General features: G+C 42.1%; 1 protein-coding gene across 3 annotated transcripts in view; it reads right to left on the bottom strand.

The window, feature by feature from the left end:
• RERE (arginine-glutamic acid dipeptide repeats) overlaps nt 1–20,115 on the bottom strand; it is a 250,854-nt gene that overhangs the window by 79,147 nt on the left and 151,592 nt on the right. For all 3 annotated transcript variants that reach the window (XM_075437109.1, XM_075437111.1, XM_075437112.1), the window contains 3 exons: nt 18,462–18,586; nt 17,483–17,582; nt 3,247–3,345 (listed from right to left, as the gene is read on the bottom strand). In XM_075437109.1, the coding sequence (XP_075293224.1) occupies nt 3,247–3,345; nt 17,483–17,582; nt 18,462–18,586 (324 nt within the window). The remainder of the gene's footprint in view (nt 1–3,246; nt 3,346–17,482; nt 17,583–18,461; nt 18,587–20,115) is intronic.

Genomic DNA, 20,115 nt, shown 5'->3' with positions numbered 1-20,115 from the left:
AAACTTCCCCCGCAAATCTCAGAAATGCTCAGCAGTGCAGTACAGCTGCTTTAATCGGGCATTTCCTACAAACTGCCAGGGACAAACAGGCAATGAAGTGGTGCAGGTGGAGCTTAGCTGTCTATAAATAAGAGCACAGTTTGATCTTTGGCTCTGCTGAGGCTGGAGGGCTGCCAAATGAGTCTGGAAACTTGGATGGAACAGAACAAGAACAAATATGATAAAATGAGCTGAGACTGACAATGATTTATAGAGTTAATGATCATTATTCTGTACTCACAGTTTGCACTTTTGGAGTAAAGTTTCACTTTCAATAAACTTTGCTTTTTCTTATCCATGAGGCCCTATTCTCTATGATTTAACACGGACTGCTCAACCAAACACCCTGCGCTGCAGCAGCTACGGCATTCGCAGCACAGTGCAGCTGATGGAAAAAAACAAGGAGACCGCAAAAAAAAGAAAAAAATCTACACAAAGAAGTGTTGGCACTGTGCAATTTAACCCTGAATGTGGGAAAGAATGTATGCAGAGAACACAGAGGTGAAAACAATATGAATACAAACTTACTAAGCGCAGGGCAGAGCGCTTGAAGTATTTGTTCCGACAGTCAGCTCCCCAAACAAAACTCCCTTTCCCGACAAGATAACTGTAAAACTTCTCAGGAAGCTGTGTTCTGGGCTTTTTACTCATCCTCTCCTTTGCTTCACTGCCGGTGTTAGCACATGATCTTCTTCCACTCCACGCCTTCAGGCAGTCTCCTTACCACAAAGGTTCTTTGTTGGATTTCCGAATAAGCCTACTTTAATACAGGTTTACATGGCCTGGCCCACCCCTAATCCAGCTCTTGCGAAAAGGTTTACATAAGGAGAGAGCAAGCACGCATATTTCACTGGAATAACTCCCTGCAAGGCTTCCAGAGAAACCAGAGCTTTAAAAAAAGTCTCTCCAGCTATTGTCTGAATAATTAAAAAATGCTAAGAGACCACAAAAGTTTCACCCATTATTAACCAGTTTTAATCTATAGCACCAATGCCAACTGTGTAAGTAGCTTGACAAAAATCACAAAATTATTTTTATTTACTTTTTCAAATACTTTACCAATTAGCTAATTAGCTTAAGAATTCATTCATTCAAAGCGGGAAAAAAAAACAAAACACCAAAAAACTTTTCTCTTGTCACTTTTGTCACTTTTACATGAGCAACACTGTCTTGTACCGTATCAGATTTTTTTCATTTACACACCTGGTAAGTTTACCTGACAATCTCAATTTCTATCCCCGTTTATTCCAATATGGTACATGAGAGAGAAGCAGCTTTTCCAACAGTGAAAGGTAAAAACCGTAAGCGAGTCTGAAGCTCTTCTGTGATAAATATTTTATCATAACTAACTTCCAATCACCTGATTTTCTATTTTAGTGCACAGTGCAGCCTAATTACTGAGCTAGGAAATCTAACATTTTTCCATTTTCACAAACCCAGACGTGCCTAGTCAGCTTGCTGAAGAGGTGCTGCCTTCCTACGTGTTGCATTTCGCATAAATCTATCCTGTTAAGCACAATTAACAGCAGCATTAAAATGCAAAATATTTTTCGGATGTAATCCAAGTGAACTTGTTCAGCATTTCTCCCGGGTACTGAAAATGCATGAGTTCTGCCTTTTTTTGTTGATGCTTTGGGTTTTTTTTGGGGGGGGTTTGTTTTGTGTAGTGCTTGTGTGCCAGCTTAAGCTGCAAGGTCTCATGAACAAAGGGCTGTAATGCAGCAGCATCTGGAACCCAAACGCTGCCAGAAAATGCATCCCATGTTGAATGCAACAATTAGGAATCTGTTTGTTTACACGGTGTTGGCAAATTAAGAATCCATAATTTGCTCCCAACTTCCCATGATCTGTTTTGGTTTAGAACCCTATGGAAAACTTTTATAAGCACAGTTGCATTTGTACCAAATGTATAAAAACTCAGCCAGTAGAAACCTCACAACTGCCGCAATTTAACTCCAGAATGAACCACAAGAAGCACTTTCGCTTCACTAATTCTTTACACAGTTACCGTCTCCCCCAAGTTCTGGAAAAATACCCAGCAATAAAAAACCCGCGGTCCATTTGACTGGGAAGTGCTTTCTCAGCAGCATGCCCTCTCTGTCAACTACAGCTCTCATGAAGGAGTGTCTTTCTCAGGTCAAAGTCATTTTTTCCCCCACGAATCAGAGCAGTATCTTTTAGTAGGCTACCGACAACTGTAAGACTTCAGTCCAAAGCCATACACACCACAAACCTCAACCTCTGAAGAATGACCTGTTTACGTGCTCCTTCCCTGCCTGCACCACAGCCCCAAACCTAGGAAGCCCACCTACCAGCACACGCCAGAACAGCAGCACTGGGACTACAAATTGTGTAAGCTGATGTGACTTGCAGCGCACCAGGACGTTAAACTGCAGCAGCCCAAACCCCTCAGTGACTGCAGGTCCGTAACCGTGAGGACCCAGCACTGCACTGCGTATTTGCGGCCTGCCCCAAATTCATCATGTCCATATGCTACTTCGGGAGCTACTTGTAAGATCGATGCACTGTTTCCAGGACAGTTTTGGAGCCTGACAATTTCTACATACATTAAAGTAAACGTGGATGGCATGGCTAAATCCCAGCTTTCAGATTAATCTATTTTTGGTCTGCTCTTTGTCAAAGATTCATCCATCAGGAACTATGCCAGTAAATGCTTTCTAATACTCCGTACGAGGGGAAGAAGGGGCTTAATCTCAAAGTCTGTTCAGGAGAGACACTGATATCCAACCTCCCCTTAGCCAACTTGAGCTGACACTGTAAGCTTCCTCCGATACCCGCAGGAAAAAAACCAGGGACAATACTTTGTATGCCTTTTACATCTCGTCCTACTCCAATTAATGAATGTGGCCAGCCTTCCTGGAGGTGAAACTGAAAGTGAAATTTAGAGTCCAGAAGTTTTGCTGTTCATTTACCCTACAGCATCCTCTCAAAAACAGTCACTTGGTCTTCTCCTCTCCTCTTCTACTATTAGAACGGTATCTTCCCCAGTCTAATAAAGCTCTGCACATCAAACAAAGGCCAACTAACAGAATTGTGCAACAATTTATCCCATGCAACAAATTATTTTCCCTTCTTCTTTCCCCTAAAGATAACCTCTTTAGAAAAAGAAAGAAAGAAAAAAAAAAAGAAAAAAGCAAGAGAAGCAACATGAACTATAAAGCTCAAGGGAATAAATCGTTTCCCTACCACTTCATCTTCGGTCCAACACTTCTCAATCAGTTTTGGCACAGGTTTCTTCACCAAGCGCTGCAGGGCTTTTCCAGCATCATAGTTACTTTCATGTAGCTAAAAAATAAAGAAGACAAATAGATCATTCAATGGAATTAGCAGTGATCTGATATTGGAGAAAAACCACTAAAGGGGGCCACCTGAGATGTTCTATTCGTAATTCTTTTTGCTGTTGATCTATGAAGTGAAATTTAAACAACCTGAAGGATAATTGAAGTTTATTAGTAGAAGAAACAGCATTAAAACAAGTATGTTTCCCCCTTCCCTCCTAGACTTATCCCATATAATGTTTGAGCCCATAAAACACTGAAGATTTTTTGGTTAACTTTACAAATATTTTTTGCATTAGAAATTCCAAGGAAAATTTTTATAAGCTCCAAGAATACATTTTTCAGAAGGAGTTGTATTTTATGCAGCATATTTTGTTCAGATTAGTAAAACCAAGTGGAAAAACTACCATACAGGAGGGATTGCAAGCCATAGGATGTGAAGATTACCCATCCAGAAAATTCTTTTTATTTTTATTGCACTGCAAAGATCACCATGTTGTTAGAAAACAAGTATGGAAAAGAAACAAAAGCCCTACAGATAGCTACAGGAGTACATAAAAGCAACTGGGAATGTCTAAGTTGACATTACTGTTTCAGCTGGTCACAGCCTACAGTGTACCTTATTTTCTACCACAAACTCGGTATCTACATGATCAAAAGGTATCTGAGGTAGACAGCAGACATTTAAATCACTGTGAGGTAGGAAAACAACTACACTGGAAAATATTATTCAGCAAGGAACCCATGAGAATCTCCGCCTCTTAACTCTTGACAGAAAACACTTAGCACGCTGTAGATTTATAGCCTGTCCTCTCTTCAAAGTACAGTGGGATTTTAAGAACTGAAGGACTAGTCAGGAGCCTGCTCTACGTCTTCTGAAAATGATCTAAAAGAAAAAGAAATATTGCTGGGATGACAAAAACGGAATTATCCTCCTACACCCAAAGGGAGAATGATTCGCATGCAACCTTCCCTACGCAGACATGAGGCAGCTTTTCTACACAAGGTGCTAAGCAAACCAAAGCTTCAAAGCTTTCGATCAGCATCGCAGGATTTTACAGACCCTCAAAAGATTCTTTACAACAGGGACAACTAAAATTTGATTCTGTACATTGATTATCTCCTGCTCTTCCTTCCTACCCAGAACTTACCCATCTGCATGCCACCCTAGAAGCATCTGTGCTGCTAGACCTCTGCTTAATCACTCCCAGAAAACATTTCAGCAACCACTACAATTCTTGAACTTGCCCCAAGACTGATGGACTGAATAGGGATCAAGATAAAATTACTGAAAAGCGACAAGATATTAACTACTTTGTCACTATTAAGTTATAATAAAACCTAATTACAAGAGGAAAACATTTCTAATTTTTTTCATGTAAACAGGCTTAAATTTTAGAACAGAATTCTGCTTCAAATAAAAATAGCAAGATTGCTTTCTTCCTGCTGCTCACTTAGCTCTGTACATCTCTCCACCAATTCCTAAGTACTGATTCTGTACATGTGACCGTGATCAGACCCCTCTACCCTCGGGCCACCTCCTAGCAATACTTCTTCTTCCTTTTATTGCTTCTTTTGTCTGGTCTTAACTCAGACTGCAAGCTCTCTGGTGCACGGGAATGCCCTGCATCCGTACTGCATCCAGTAGCGTGATTCAGAGACTTCTACAAGCTGTAAGTAAATGACTCAAATTTACTTCCATTAAGTAGGTCTAAGTGATTTCTACTAAGAAATAAAGGCAGACAAGAATCAAGACAGAAGCGAAGGGAAAAAACAAATCACTGGCCCTACAGAAAACGTTTTTAGGGAGACTATAACACAAATCTGTTTCCACTGAAAGCCAGCTTTGTCCAGTTCTCCCAATAAACACTCTGTGAAAGGTGTGTGCATTGGCTTTTGAAAGCCACCACACAACTTACAGCAGGAAGAAAGTCAGATGGCAACTTTGATTGCTATGATGACATTCCCAGCAAAACACACACATGCGTGCATACATACATGTATTATAAACATACATATAATGTGCTGCTTTAACGCTGAAACACTGTTGGATCTAGGTTTTCGATGGGACAAGCCCACAGTAAGCAAGCCGGCGTGGCTCCAGAGCCGTGGTACTCCTGCGAAGGACAGAGCAGAACATCCACCAAGTCTTCAGGAGCTGCAGCAGAACTTGCCAAAAGCTGGGGAATGGAAAGCAAAGCTCTGCACTCCGTACAGGACTCGGGCAGCTGGGGGAAGACAGCACATCTGCAAGGGCTGGGGCAAAGCAGCCTTCACTTCCACTTCCCGGCTCTGTCAACTCCGGTTTCAAACAGCTCGCGCGTCACTGAGTACGCTGCTTTTCTGCAGAACAGGGTTCACTTTTCCAGTAACAGCCACACCATAACCGGACGGGGAATTGCAGAGAACAGAAAGTGCCCATTTCTCACAAGGCACTGCGGTCTGTCATACTGGGGCACTTTGTGAAATGGTGGATTCTGGATACCACGGATCGTGCATTGCCATCTTCCCATCTATTTTATTAGCATCTCAGTTTTCAGGGCGTGAATGCCGCAGAATGGATTGTGACAGTCTACAAAGCCAACCCATTTGCAGTACAAAGCGCACCAGAAATTACTTTGTTTTCCTCAGTGAAGTCCCTGCACATGAACCTCAGTGTATTAAAAATAACAGCTAATCTATTCCATTTGCTGATGAAATTTCAGTTCCATGTAATTTTGAGCCTCCTTTACAACACCTGAAGAGCCGAGTTTCCAGAAACCTGTTTGATCACCATTTGTTACTAAACACCTCAAACAGCCCGTCTGAGGTCCAGAAAAGCAGAGGACCAGTTAGCTGCAAAAGCAGAGGTGCACAGCCCTCTGGAAAATCCGGCCACGCTCAGCAGTCACCCCACACACCTCCTACTGACAGGGATGAACATGTTATCAGCTGGGTTGAAGGAGAAATTAATACATTACGGGTTACACCTCACACAAATGGGCTTGAATCTCCCACCATCAGTAGGAACGGATCTCGAACTGATGAATCAGAGGTTGGAAAAGACCTCTAAGATCATCAGGTCCAACCATCAACCCAACACCACCGTGCCTGCTAAACCATGTCCTGAAGTGCCACATCTACATGTGTTCTGAACGCCTCCAGGGACGGGGACTCCACACCACTGCCCTGGGCAGCCTGGTCCAGTCCCTGACCACTGCAGGTACTCTTCCACCTCCACCAAATTATTGGAGCATTCAAAATTTATTTATACTTGAGGGACTTATAAAGAAAGTGAAGTATTTCTGAAAATAGAAGGTCACTACTGGGCAAAGGCCTCTGATCATTACCTACAATGTGTTTTTAGAACAAACGGTAACGTTCCCTTACCAGGCGGCCTGAACACCCTTTTTCCCCGACCAACAACTAGGACAACAATCACATACAGGGTGTTACTGCAGTAAAACCGGTGCCTGGCTAATATAACGGGACCAAGAAAGAAAACTAAGCCAGAGTGGTTTTCAATTCACTTTCAGCTTTCTATATGGCACCTACTGGGAAGTAACAGATACTCTGTGTACTAATTATAACTATACGCACCTTTGCAGAGTAACCATAGAAAACAATGCTTGTCCAAAAAATAATCCGCCGCCTCCTCCAGCTGTCTGATCTCTGCAAGCTGCTGCTACGAGGTGCACGGACACATCGGGGCCATGGCGAGCACACCGGGGAGAGGCACAACCCCACGTAGCTTAGCAGAACCACTGCTCTTAAACCCGTCTCCCCAGGTGAAGCTCCCCAACATGTAACAGGACAACGGCTTGTAAACCTGCCAGCTCCCGCGCCTGCACCTCCACGCAAGCGAGACAACGAGCTCAGGCCGTCTGACGTCAGCCAGAAGCCACGGGAGAAGAGCAGACAGCCAGCCTCGCAGTGCCGGTGCGCAACGCCACGACTCAATCAACACCACTGACTTCGAACTTGAACTTGTTTTTTTAAGACTCCTGTAGTATGCAATACCTACTTAAAGGCATGAAAATAAGATGTTGGCTTTTCTACTGGGTACACATTAATTTTTCTCCTTGTTTGCACTCCAGCACTGGGAACAGATCCACCTTCAAGAAAAAAGGACTGTTTGTTTTGCCAGCTCACTTTGCAAATGCTTTTTTCTGTGCACGTCACTACCTAAAAGATTTTTCACTTAGGAAGTCTGACAGTGTTGAAGAGAATAGGGCTTCTGTTTCTTTTCCCTCTCTACTCCTCTCAAAACATGCAGTAATGCCAAAGCCTCTTGGTAACTTGGAGGGCATCTTCATTCTACCTCAAGGACAACACATGTTTTTCCCTGGCAGCCCTATTGCCCAAACAGTTCAATCTGCAAAAAATCAGAGAAGTCCAGAAAGAATAGACTGGTTTAACAGGCAACCACTCTGGTTAATGAAAAAAATAGCAGAGTTTACAGGCCATCAGAACTGTCCCAAATCAACAACATAAAATATGAGCATTCATTTTTGACCAAATAATTACATCAATAACAATCACAAAACCCATCAGCACAGATGTGAAAAAGAGTCATACAACAGAGAAGACACAGATGTGAAAAGAAGAGACCCGATACAGGTTTAGTGTCTCCTTAAAAAGGAGAGCTTAAAAGGCCAGCTTAAAAACTTTTATTTTTTCCCCCTAAGCCCCAGGAGTCGGACAGTGCAGCAAAAAGAAAAAATATTTTTTCTTAAGTGCCAGAGTTAAATTTATGTGTTACAATCTGGCTCATTCTCTGCTTATTACTTTCGGTCATTTAACACACGTAAGCAGTTTATCAGCAAGCAACTCAAACGTATAAATAATAGCTAATGATGACTGCCTACGGTTTCATTAACTTCTGGTTGAACTTCTCAAGGTATCGCTGTAAGTGCCAGATTACTGTCCTGTCACCCAAGGAATCGCCATTTTTAGCATTAACTCTGCCATCTAAATTTTGAACCGCTGTGACATTATGTACGTCTACAACTGCAACAAAAGGAATTAACACAAACGTGCTTATGCTTTGGAACTGAAAATACAGCAATCACTGGACAGGATTTTAGATGAAAGAAAAATCCTGCGTGTGCACGTGTCCAAAAACCTCACCTCCATAACAGCAGTCATTAGCCAACGGCAGATCACAGGCAAGCCTTATTACCATAAAGTCTGCACATTACCACAAGGGTTCATGTTTCTACTACAGCTCCTCAGCAGAGCTGCCATTTTCTGTCTGCGTGATGTTGCAAATAAATTCTCCTTTTGGCATGGCTCAGCTGTCAGGCACCTCTGTTCTGTAATGAACCCATGAATTACATCTTGCAGCTCTGACATCTCTGGTCTTGCTCATCAAAATATTGTTCTTCAAATGTAATTTATAACTTAATTTAAATGTCCCTTTTACTGTGACCTTTTTAGATCAGAATGGCATTGCATCTGGCAGCTTCGACTTCAGCAAGGCATCCTTTTGCAATTACAGTCATTATGATCTCCGCTGAAAAGCCCATCTGAGTTAGGCTGCATTCATGCTACAATATTAAATAATGACAGTCCATTAAGAACCCTGTTAGATTCCAGAGCCTTTTTCTCTACGGAAAAATTGCCACCATGCAGTGATAAAGTAGTACTGAACTACTTTGAGATCTACCCAGGAAAGCCAGTAAGTGCGGAAGGGGTTGTTCAGGCAGAACACCCTCCCGTGGGGCTGCAGTCCTGGCCAGCATCTCTGGGACAGCACGGGAATTCAGGAGTTCTCCAGGCTCGAGTGCTGGCTCTTCCACTGAGCGAGCACTGGTCGGGGACAACTCACACCACTTGTCAGGGCGCAACGATAGAAAGCCTGACCTACCAAACATGAGGTAAAATACTACCAATACCAAGCATTTTAAGACTCAAGTAATACAGAGGAGTCAAAAGAAATTTTTCACTGTTGCCAATCAAGACAGTTCAGTGGAATTGTAAAAGATGACGGTATTTGCCTGGTACGGCACAGACAATATTTACATAACATCCCTATTTAAGCAGCAGTTACTAAAATCTGTGCAGGCTTAAGAACGCTGTAATTATTAACGCTGGATTTGCTCCTCTGACTGAAGGGGACAAGGTCAAGATGTCCAGTAGCTCTGTAAAAGAAGTTAGAAAATGAAGAGGAGAGAGAAGAAAAAAGACAACATGGAAAAAAAAAAGCAGAACAAGAATTACCACCATGTGGCTGGGGTCGCTACATCTTTTGGTGTAACAACTCTAACCCAAGCACCTAATCTCATACAAAACATAATTCCTGACACCTTCTTTCAGCAGCAGAGCTGACAAATTTCAGTTTGATGCAAATAATTCGTTATAGCTAGAGACATCATAGAAACATCGAATGGTTTGGGTTGGAAGGGACCTTGAAAATCACCTGGTTCCAGCCCCCCTGCCATGGGCAGGAACATCTTCCACCAGCCCAGGATGCTCCAAGCCCCGTCCAACCTGACCTTGAGCACTGCCAGGGAGGGGGCAGCCACAGCTTCTCTGGGCAGCCTGGGCCAGGGCCTCACCACCCTCAAGGTGAAGAATTTCTTCCTTACAGCTAATCTAAATCTCCCCTCTTTCGGTCAGAAGCCATCACTCCTTGTCCTATCACTACACGCCCTTGTGAAAAGGACATTTTCCCCTACTATCAAATGGAACATGCTCCATACAAATACACCTTCTCAGGTGAAACAACAAAAATCTATTTTCAAATTTGCAGCATTCTTACAATGCTCATCCTCCAAAATGGCAAAATTTTATTTTTATCAACCATGTCTGACAGCCAGCAAGACACTAGCCCCAAATGTCCTTTAACTCCAGGAACTCTCTTCTCCCCCCTCCTCTCTGAAATTCTACCTCCTCCCCACACTACCTCTGCACCACACTAAACTGGATCAGAGAAAAAAAAACCAAACATACTGCCCTCTCGGACAACACAACTACTTTGCTGAGCTCCCTCTGGTGCCCAAGGATAACAGAAACTTGAACCAATCTGGAACCTCAACTACCCAGCAAAAAGTCTCAGCCCAACAAGCTTGTGCCAACACACTGTCACAGCGAACCGGGACGTTGTGCTTTATAACTAGCTGGCATCGCTTGGCCTGCAACAGAATTTGAAACTAAGAGAAAAAGAAGGTGACAGCTATCAGTAAGCTATTTCAAGAGAAAATGACTACTTCTGTTTTTTTAAAATATCTGATTTGTGGTATCTGACAGCTTGAAAAAGCAGAAATCAGTCCCCACTGCTTTGGCAAAAAAAAAAAGGCAACTTCCGTCTCTTCTGCCCAGTTCTATTTTATTTTAAGCTTCTAAATAACTCTAATTGCTACAAAGTGATCTAAGATGCTAATAATGGAGATTAAAAAGCCAGATGCTAATGTTACATCCACTTTTCACACCCCGGTACTGCCAGGGCTCTGCCCAACAGCCCAAAGTACAGCTGCAAAACCCAGAGCGGCAGAGGGAGCTGACTGTGCTGGCTGCTTCGCAGGTCAGCACAGCAGCCATGGCCACTGCTCCACGAGCACCCACGGCCAGAATCTGCCAAATACCCGCAAATCTTGCAACAGCATCAAAAAAAAAAACAAACCCTTAAAAAAAAAGAGACTATTTTGCATATTCCAAAGTATTTTTTAAAAATAACCATGGCAGTCATTTTTGACCCTTTTTATCTGCCCGTTTCAACAGTTTCTCTACAAAGATTTCCTGATTCATCTTACAAATAAAGCGCTGAAGTGTTTCCCCTAAGAGCAAGGATAAGGATGAATGAAAATCCAAAGTGGCAAAACTGTCTTCTGCACTAGAAGTGGCTTCATTCTCCAACATGCCCAGGCAGAGAGTGATGGCCCCCGAAGTGCTATGCTACCTCGTCTGAACCATGACAGCAGCTGTTAATTAAGATTCATCCAAAAGGAAAACTAGTAATAATAAGAAATGCTAACATATATTTAAATAATTTTTTATGCTTTCAACCTTGTCTGTAGTTAATGAACAAGAAAATCTGGTTTAAGGGCAAGTTAAAACAGGGAGTAATTTGTCTGGGTGACATCTTACTTCGAACTGAATTTCTTTAAACTGATATTACGCTGTCATGTTTGTCACTCATAATGACACGTTCCCACGTAACAGTGTGTTATGAGAAGTCAGAACAGTGCTATTAGTAAAGACAGATTTATACAACATTAGCATATGATTTTTTAGTCTTTCTTCCATGTAGAAGTATGCACGCTTAAGTGGTGGTATTTTCTTACCATGTGAGTACAGAGTTGCTGACTCTTGGATTTCCCCAGTGAAAATAACACGCACCCCAAAAAGCCAAAAAACTCCGAGATTCACCCTCGCACACTGAGCTTGCACACCGGCATTTCCAGTTTCTCTTCTGGGGTCTGCTGTTTGATGTAACTGGTGCTCACACTTACTGAGTCAGAAGAATGGGTAAGGCAGAACATGGAGAGCATTACTGTTCTGGAACGTTGCTAAAACTGAGAACAAAGAAGTAATTTAACTCCTTCATGACCTGGACTCTCTGAGAAAGAGCTGTAGAAACTCTGAACAGCAGTCACAGGGCAAAAGCAGCAAAGGATACGAGAGGTCACACGTCTCTGGCTTTGTGTTAGTATGGAGCACAAGAAGGATCTTAAAGCAGATCTGATACTAAACCAGAGCTCTCGAGGACAGAGGCAAAGAAAGGGAGGGAGGGAGGTGAAGAAGCTACACCAAGATCTACCCTATCTCTTACTTCACAGTACTTGCCAGCAGTAGCAGCTATGCTTATGCTCAGTATTCACCACGTTAGGACCTTTCCACAGATTGTCAGATCCAGGGCATCAGCTTTCCACGATGGACCAGGATGAACTTCCTGAGCGTATTTTTTTCCAAACCTATTTGTCCACCATTTCTGCTCTCCGAAATCCCTGCTGTAGTATTAAGCGCTTCTTTTGACAGTTCTAATCAGCAGGGCTTGCCAGCTCCAGTTCTTGTAATAGGCCCTCATCACATTAAGGCATTTCAAAATAAATTCTTCCAGCCTTTGCATACCGAAACTCTAGATATGACAGCTTCCTAATATCCTTGAAAGCTTTCCTGATGAAGCCAGGATTTCAGTGAAGCTCTAACATCCTGCCTATGGTGCGGAGTGAGATGATGGCCGGGGAAGAACCCCTTGCTCATCCTCCTCCTCCACACAGCTCAGCCTCAGCCAGCTTCGGCAATGCTTCCCAATACGGTACGCTGGGACCCCAGTAACTCTCTCACTTTCTTTTAACGATATAGCAGAGGCGACAGCTCTCCCTTCTTAAGAGAAAGTGAACACCTCTGAGCAGCAGAGGTGAAAGCAGAGTACTGCCTGTGTGCCACAACTAGCTAGGTGTAGCAACACACACAGGCTTCTGGCTAAGCTGAATGGGATATTGAAAGCACACAGCAGGCGACACCAGCTCACTCGGATTGTTTCACTCCGCTTTATTTCCTGTATTACGATGAATGAAAGCACATTCAAAGCGCTCAGGGATGCAGTACAGCTGCCACTATCACCAGCCTACCAGGAATGTGGGGTTTTAAAACGAAAAGGCCTTTCCCCTTGCCCGTTAACTTTGAAAAGGACATGCTTAAGTTTAACCAAGGGCAACGCGCCACAAATCTTTCCACTGGAAGAAGGACTTGAGATGTTCCTACCTGCTCAGCTGTCCTGATTCAGCTACTCGATAGCTGTCCCACACACTGCACGTGCGAGATGATGTTACTTTAGAGTATCCTACAAGTGGTACGTGCTTTGTTTTGGAAAATGAGCAAAACCACAAAAGCACCGCTTTGGAGGTCACATTAAAGCTTTCATAACCAGAACACTGTCAAAAAGCCACAAAACACTTCTCTGTATTTACAAGATACCTTTGTAGTTCCTTAATAAGTTTACAATGATCATGCTAAAATCCTCCAATACATTTCTCACAGTAGACTAAGTGTGAGGGTGGGATAAGAAAAAGAAGAAAAACAATGAGGAAACCACCTGTGAAAACAAGAACAGTTCTGCATATGAAGACATACTAATAACACTTTGGCTATTGTGTGTATGTAGCAGGCTATGTAACAAGCTTCCATAAGATCCTTCCGCTTATCATGTTTAAAAAACTACCACTGTGATACAAATAGATGTAACTATTTGTTTTCCATCTCAGAACCCCACACAATGAAGCTGGAGACTTACTGCTTGCTAAGTTCACATGTTACTTGTTCACACGTATAAAGCCAGGTTTCAACATGATTGACCTTTAACTGCTTTGTCAGTAAGCTCTCCATCATGTAAGAGTTTACAGCACTCATAAGAAGCCCAACAAAAGGGGACAACACTGACGTGGTCATGTAAATTAACCTGGAGGAAATGACAAGACTCCCAGTACAGTTACCACTTCGGAATTTAAATTGCAGAAGTGCTACACATGGCTCTAGATATTAAGAGAAAGGCTCATCCTCTTACATTTGAAGGCAAAAACTCCTTTAGATTCCTAAAGAGCAAGACAAAAATTACTCCAGTGATCTATACGCCATTGAAATGAGCCTTCCCAAGGCTGAAGTATAATCTTAAAACTTGGCCCTTAAGATGATGTCTGTAAGTTTTCTGGTATTCTTTGTTAATATGATCTTTAACACTTCCTGATCTGAGAGTTAATAAAGGCAAAATTCAGTGTCATTTCTGCTTTTACAACACTTCTCGTAGGTCAATGCTGAACTGCATGGGAAAAACATAACCTAACTTGTCTGACCCTGCAAGCCACAGTTCAGTAATCTGCTTAAATGTTTTGGCACAGTATGTTAGCTTAAATTATGAGGTGGACAAGAAGGGTGTTCTCTGTAACAAGCTCTAGGATCACACCTCTGAAGTTCTCAGTCCAACAATGAGGGAACACTCAAGTGTTGAATCCTCTATGTCTAAGAGGAGTTTTGCAAAGTGTAATGCCAGAATTTTGAGTCTCTGCAGGAACTCAGGAGAACAAGGACACAAGCAAATAAAAATACACTTCCACCTGCTTGTCCGAACTTGCTTGAATTTGACTCTGCCACAGAACTTCAGCGCAGGGTTGTCTCTGTCTTCATTTGAAAACTGGAACCCCTCCTCCCCATGTTCCACATAAGTATTACAGATGGCCTGGATCACCCACCCATTGCATGTGTTACAGAAGAAATTTATCCACAAGGAAAACATACTGGCACCGCAATTGGCCATTTTTTAAAAATACTTCCACAAGACACTTCTTCCTTCTACAGAACAGAACAAAACAGTGTGTCAGATGCTTTCCCACACAGAACACGTCATTACAGAGGGCAACACACTTGCAAGTAAAGAATGCTCAGCAAAATAGGATAGTTCATTAAACTAGTCTGACTTGGAAAGGGAATGAAGTCTAAGGTTTTCAGTTGATTTTCAAACTTCAATTAGCTTGGAACTGACAAAAAAACCCCACCACCCGTAACTGGCTCTCCCACATGATCTTCTTACTAAGGATCTCCGCAGCTACCTTGTAAATACAGCGTTTTGAGGGGCTTTTTGATGGTATTCCGATTATTAAGTGATTATTATTAAGTGATGCCTATACACACTCAAAGCCCAAAAAGCACTAAGAAGGCAAAGAGTATTACTACCGAGTATTAACGATAAAACTTTCACACCAACCACGCTGACTCTCCGAATGCAATCGCATTGTCCACAGTGACCCAAAGCAAGGTTTGGGAGTAACTCAGTTTATCATTTCCCTTTTCACTTACTAGGAGGAGTTCTGCTTCGAAGCACTGTGGTTCTCCAGTTCACAAGACAGGAAGAACAGGGTAGCTATGAAAAAATGAAAATGATTCCACTGCCTACTATTTCACCAATAAAAATCACTTCACACATTGTGGTTCAATTACGAAACTGCAAAAATAAAAATGTACTGAATATGCATGCTTTTTGTTTACATGACTAATGTTTTAAGGTCTAACGCATCAAACGACCTTTGTTCATGGATATTTAAGCAAAGCACACAAACCAGCCAGTTTTCAAAAGCCAGCCGAATTCAGCTACCTGTTCTAGCGTAGCCTGACCAAAAAGCCCCTCCCTATCTAAAATTACCATGGTGAAAGACTTTCAGGAGCTAGCGTGTCCTCCTCCAAACCTCCCAGTTTGACAGGCAGCACTCAGGAGGGCAACAAACTCCAAATGAAAACTTTCTTTCCTTCCTAAGGGTTACAATGACATACATGGCATCAAATCCTGATGGCCAAAGGAACATGAGTAGAAATTTACCTGCAATGTTATGCAAATAATCATTTCAACGAGCTGATAAATATGTTGCATTGTGCCTCCCATGATCTTCATTTCTATCTGCTTTAATTAACAATAAATCATTCTGGGGGCTACAGCATCTGTTATTACATAAATAAAACACTAGCAAAGGAGCTTGTCAAGACTGATTTATATGAAGTGCTGCTCTGAAGTTTATTGGATTTCCATAATAAGAAATCACACCATATCAATTTTTTTTGCATTAATCTTGTGGGTTGCATATGATAATTTCTAAACAAAACCACATCTTAGTGTTTCTCACAGATTATTTATTAGCTAAAACTGTTTTTTTAACAGATGGTGAATAGAAAAATAAAAAGGGCACCATCTTGTCAGGACAACAAATTACCTATCTAAACCATTTTAAGTTAGGAAAGTAGGCTATCAGAAATTAGTCAAAGTTCTTTAAAATATCCCTTCTGACAGAACTATTACTCATAAGAAAACACTTTTCTAGAAAAATTAAAAGTGAACAATGGGAAGTGTCTTCACTGGCTCCTAAAAATTGTGATGAACAGTACTGGCAGACAGAGCAGAACAAACCAAACACCACAGAAGCCTCAGGACCTTTCATGAGCCATTCAGGTCAAACCTTGCAGACTGTATTTTCTCGGAAGCACGACAGTCCCCGCTCAGGCAGACTATTTAACGGGGACTCCACTGTGTCAATGCCGGGTTGAAACCCAGCCTAGAGAGGAACAGAGGACTGCACCACAACACCTACAAAAGAGAAACTTCGGCAAAGCTGAAGTTAATGAGATGATCACAAGAACACCACCGGGTCTCACTGCTAAACCTTACAATATACTGGGGGAGGGGGAAGTCATGACAAGAACAGTCAAAAATATTACACACAGACAAATGAGATCCTTCAGAGGATAAATTAAGAGTTTGTACAGCGTTTTTATTTCAGAAGTGTGGAACCCTCCCCCATTCAGAAAGTGAATCAGCAGTGATTTTCTAAAATAGATGTGCGCTAGAAATATGAAAAGAATCACAAGAACAGAAACAAAATGTTTTGGGACTAAATAAAGTCTCAGAAGCAAGAAGTCTACAAGCACAACCACAGGCTCCCTGACGTCCCAAGTGATTAAAGGGGTGAAAGTGGATAGTGAAGCAGTGAAGTTAAATGAATTTTCTGCATCAGTCTTTTATTATAGATGACAAGGGGAAAGAAATTCCAAAAGCTCTTTGATGATTATTGGCCTTAACAGAGATTAGACTCTCTAAGAATGATGTGAGGGAACAACTTAGAAAACTCTCGAGTGGTAAACCCTCAGAATCAGATGGCATCCATCCCCAGAGAAAGGAATGAAATAAAACGTAAAACAGGTAAGAAACTTGATGCACAATACAGATTTAACTGCTATTTTCATCAAACAGTGTAAAAATCTGTAACACACTGGCTATCTCTAGGAAAGGAACCAAAGGGCTAGGATTTATACATTCCTCTCGGTTCTGAAGTGCACTCTGAAGCACTGAGAAATAACACCGGCCTTTGCAGATGTAAAAGTGAACAAGCAGGAAACATTTCATTCGGGGACAGAATTTGATCTTGGATTTCAGCTGATTACAGGTGACTGTATGGACTATATTTGAACAACTTTGCAGAATAAGAATGAAAGTTCTGTTGCTGCTTATTAAAGAAGTATTACAGGGGCACATTTTAGATCTTAAACCTGTTTTACTCCTGTCTATTGCAGGAAACGAGACAAAAATCAATGCACTCTGTGAAACACGTAATCTAATACAGCTTTAAGTAGTCCAGAAACAAATGGAAAAAATGTTCTTCCATACCGTAGTTCTATACACTTACTGTATTGAGTGCGTTAAGTGTAGTGTCATCACGGGAGGCTGCAACACAACCATCTTCAGTGGATCCTCCATCACACATGCCTGCAAAAGCTGCCATGCTCCTTGAGAGTTTGAGGAGAGAAAAGTTGAAATTCTTCAGCTACTGTTTGTTGCACACATCATGCAATACATAAACAGTATATTTAGGCCTTAAATCACAAATTTCAGGGCCTTGCAATATTGTGGAAACAAGTAAAATGAGGTGCCGCAAGCACTGCTATTTGTTATGCAAATCTGAGTCACCTCAGCATATGGAATAATTAATTCAAAATTAAAATCCAATCTCAGTGTATTTCATCAACTAAATACCTGCGCTGCAGCAGTACCAAAGCCCGACCTGGATTTTGGAATGTATAACCTCCAGACGCAAGGACAGCGTCTCACCAGAGACAGCAAACCTGTTGTTGCAGTCTCGGTCTCATTATGTTAGAAACTTCAGTTGCAGATTCCCCACATCTCTGAATTCTGCCAAAGTACAAGTAATTTACTCATCCTCTGAATTACTATGAGGCCCACAAGCGCACCTGATTAACCTACCAGGCATACCAGAGATCTGTATGAAACTGAAAGGCAAACCAGAGCTCGTTCAAAGAAACATTTAGCCTCTGAAGGAATCTGGTGCTATCACGGCTGTTCCACTCAGAGCAGTTACTTCCCTCGCTGCGTGGTACACATCCAACACTCTTTCTATCATGCTAGCACATACTGCTGGCTTTGCACTTTAAATCCAAAAGCCACAGGCAACGGAAAGATTCTGTGTTGGCCCAACATCAAATCAGAGCATTCTTCTCTCAAACTAAACATTTCAGCTTGTCTGGCCGACATCCATGCTACACCAAAACAGAACAGCAAGGAGAGACAGCAGCCAACTGCACCTACATGGCAGCCCGCACGTCCACACAGCATTCTAAAGACACAGGTAATATCTTGGCCGAAATTACCTTGCTGCCCGAAGGTACATAAGTAAGTCACAGTCGTTGACTCCTGGCATCCACACAAGCTCTTCATGCTGTGTCACTGTGTCACCATCTGGGGAAGGAAATGGCTGCAGATCGGGAAGCTTAGCCTAGGAAAAAAATTCATACAGACATTACAGTTGTTAACAACATTCGGACGACATGCAAGTGTTATTAGTAACAAAGTTTGTAAATTCTCTGGAATATTCCAATCTCATAGATGGAAGACATTCAGAGAACAGGTGGTGAAGCTATTCGATCCAAGTTTCAGAAGCTTATGAGGAAACTGGGTCATCAACCTCAATCTACTCACTTTCTCCAGCATTCCTCCTTTTAGCAGGGCAGTTAGTTTCCTGAAAATCACGCAGGGTTAATGCCACCTCAGCCCACCACCACCGTGTGCAGAGCAAGTGCAAGCACGTCTGTGGAAATACCACAGCTTGAAGTAAACCATTTCGTGCTGGATACGTAGGCCTCCGTCGTAGAGAAGTCAAACATCGTCTGACAATTTACCCTCAAAGAGACAGTTTTCATTTGGCAAAAAGATTCTGTTACAACTCCTGCTCGCCAGGGTAAAACATACATAACGTCCTAATCTGAAAGATGGCAAGGATGGGGCTACCATGTTTACCACTTGAAATCAGGAAAAAACCCTACACATTTGACACTAAGTTTAAAATTCAGTCCTCAGTCAAGCATGAAAACTCTAAAAAGAAACAAAGAAATTTCCTGCAAGTGAGATAGCTGAGCGAAATGAACTTGGCTACTAAATAACTATTACACTGTATCTAGAGACCCAATTAGCACCTTTAGTCATCAACTGCTATGGGATGAGATAGCTGAGAGCCTCTTCAGAAACAGCTTTTAAGCCCTATAATTACCTCCTATACTTACAACGCTAAACATACTTGAGAGGCAACATTTATACATAACCAGTAATTACGAGTCACAGGTTCAGATGTCTTTCATGTTCTGCTCTTTAATCTGTACTTTATTTTACGTCTTCCCTGGGAAAATGGCTATCTCATTGAACCCCTCTTCTGCAAAAAGGACAAGCGAGATGAGAGTTCTATGAGAGCTCTGCATTCTAGCAAGCAGGGTTCCTTCACAAGTTAATGTTCATCCTTACGTACCCTAGGAACACGCTTAATTACTAGAGTCACTCCTAAGAGCAACTTCCTCTTGAATGTCTCCGGTCATTAATTTGTTAGCCAGAGGCTTTCACAGGAGAAGATTTGGTAGAGACCCACTCTCCTCCTACACATGTGAATTTTGAGAACAATCGTAACTCTACAAAACATTTATCTTCACTTGAGTCCCTACTTGCTATCACGATACGAGCAGCAGTGAGGTATCTGTGCGCTAAGTATCAAAAAACCCCAACAGTCCTCTAGCATCTGTGACACAATTTAAGGAAAATGAAGGCAACAGATACTCAGACACCACTACTGGGATCTCGGGGTTGTTTCTGGATTCTGCTATGTATACCTTACTCTCAGTAAGGTGGGCAGAGGAAAGTACCCATTCCCTGAGTGAACAGAGCCCAGTGTGCAGAGACTATTTTTACCCTTTCCACAGAATGAATCAGACTACAGAACCAAAAGCGGCAACTATCCTCTTCCGCCTGACTTCCTACCGC

Source organism: Opisthocomus hoazin, chromosome 16 (assembly GCF_030867145.1).
Source record: "Opisthocomus hoazin isolate bOpiHoa1 chromosome 16, bOpiHoa1.hap1, whole genome shotgun sequence".
NCBI lineage: Eukaryota > Metazoa > Chordata > Aves > Opisthocomiformes > Opisthocomidae > Opisthocomus > Opisthocomus hoazin.
This window is presented reverse-complemented; position numbering and strand designations above follow the sequence as displayed.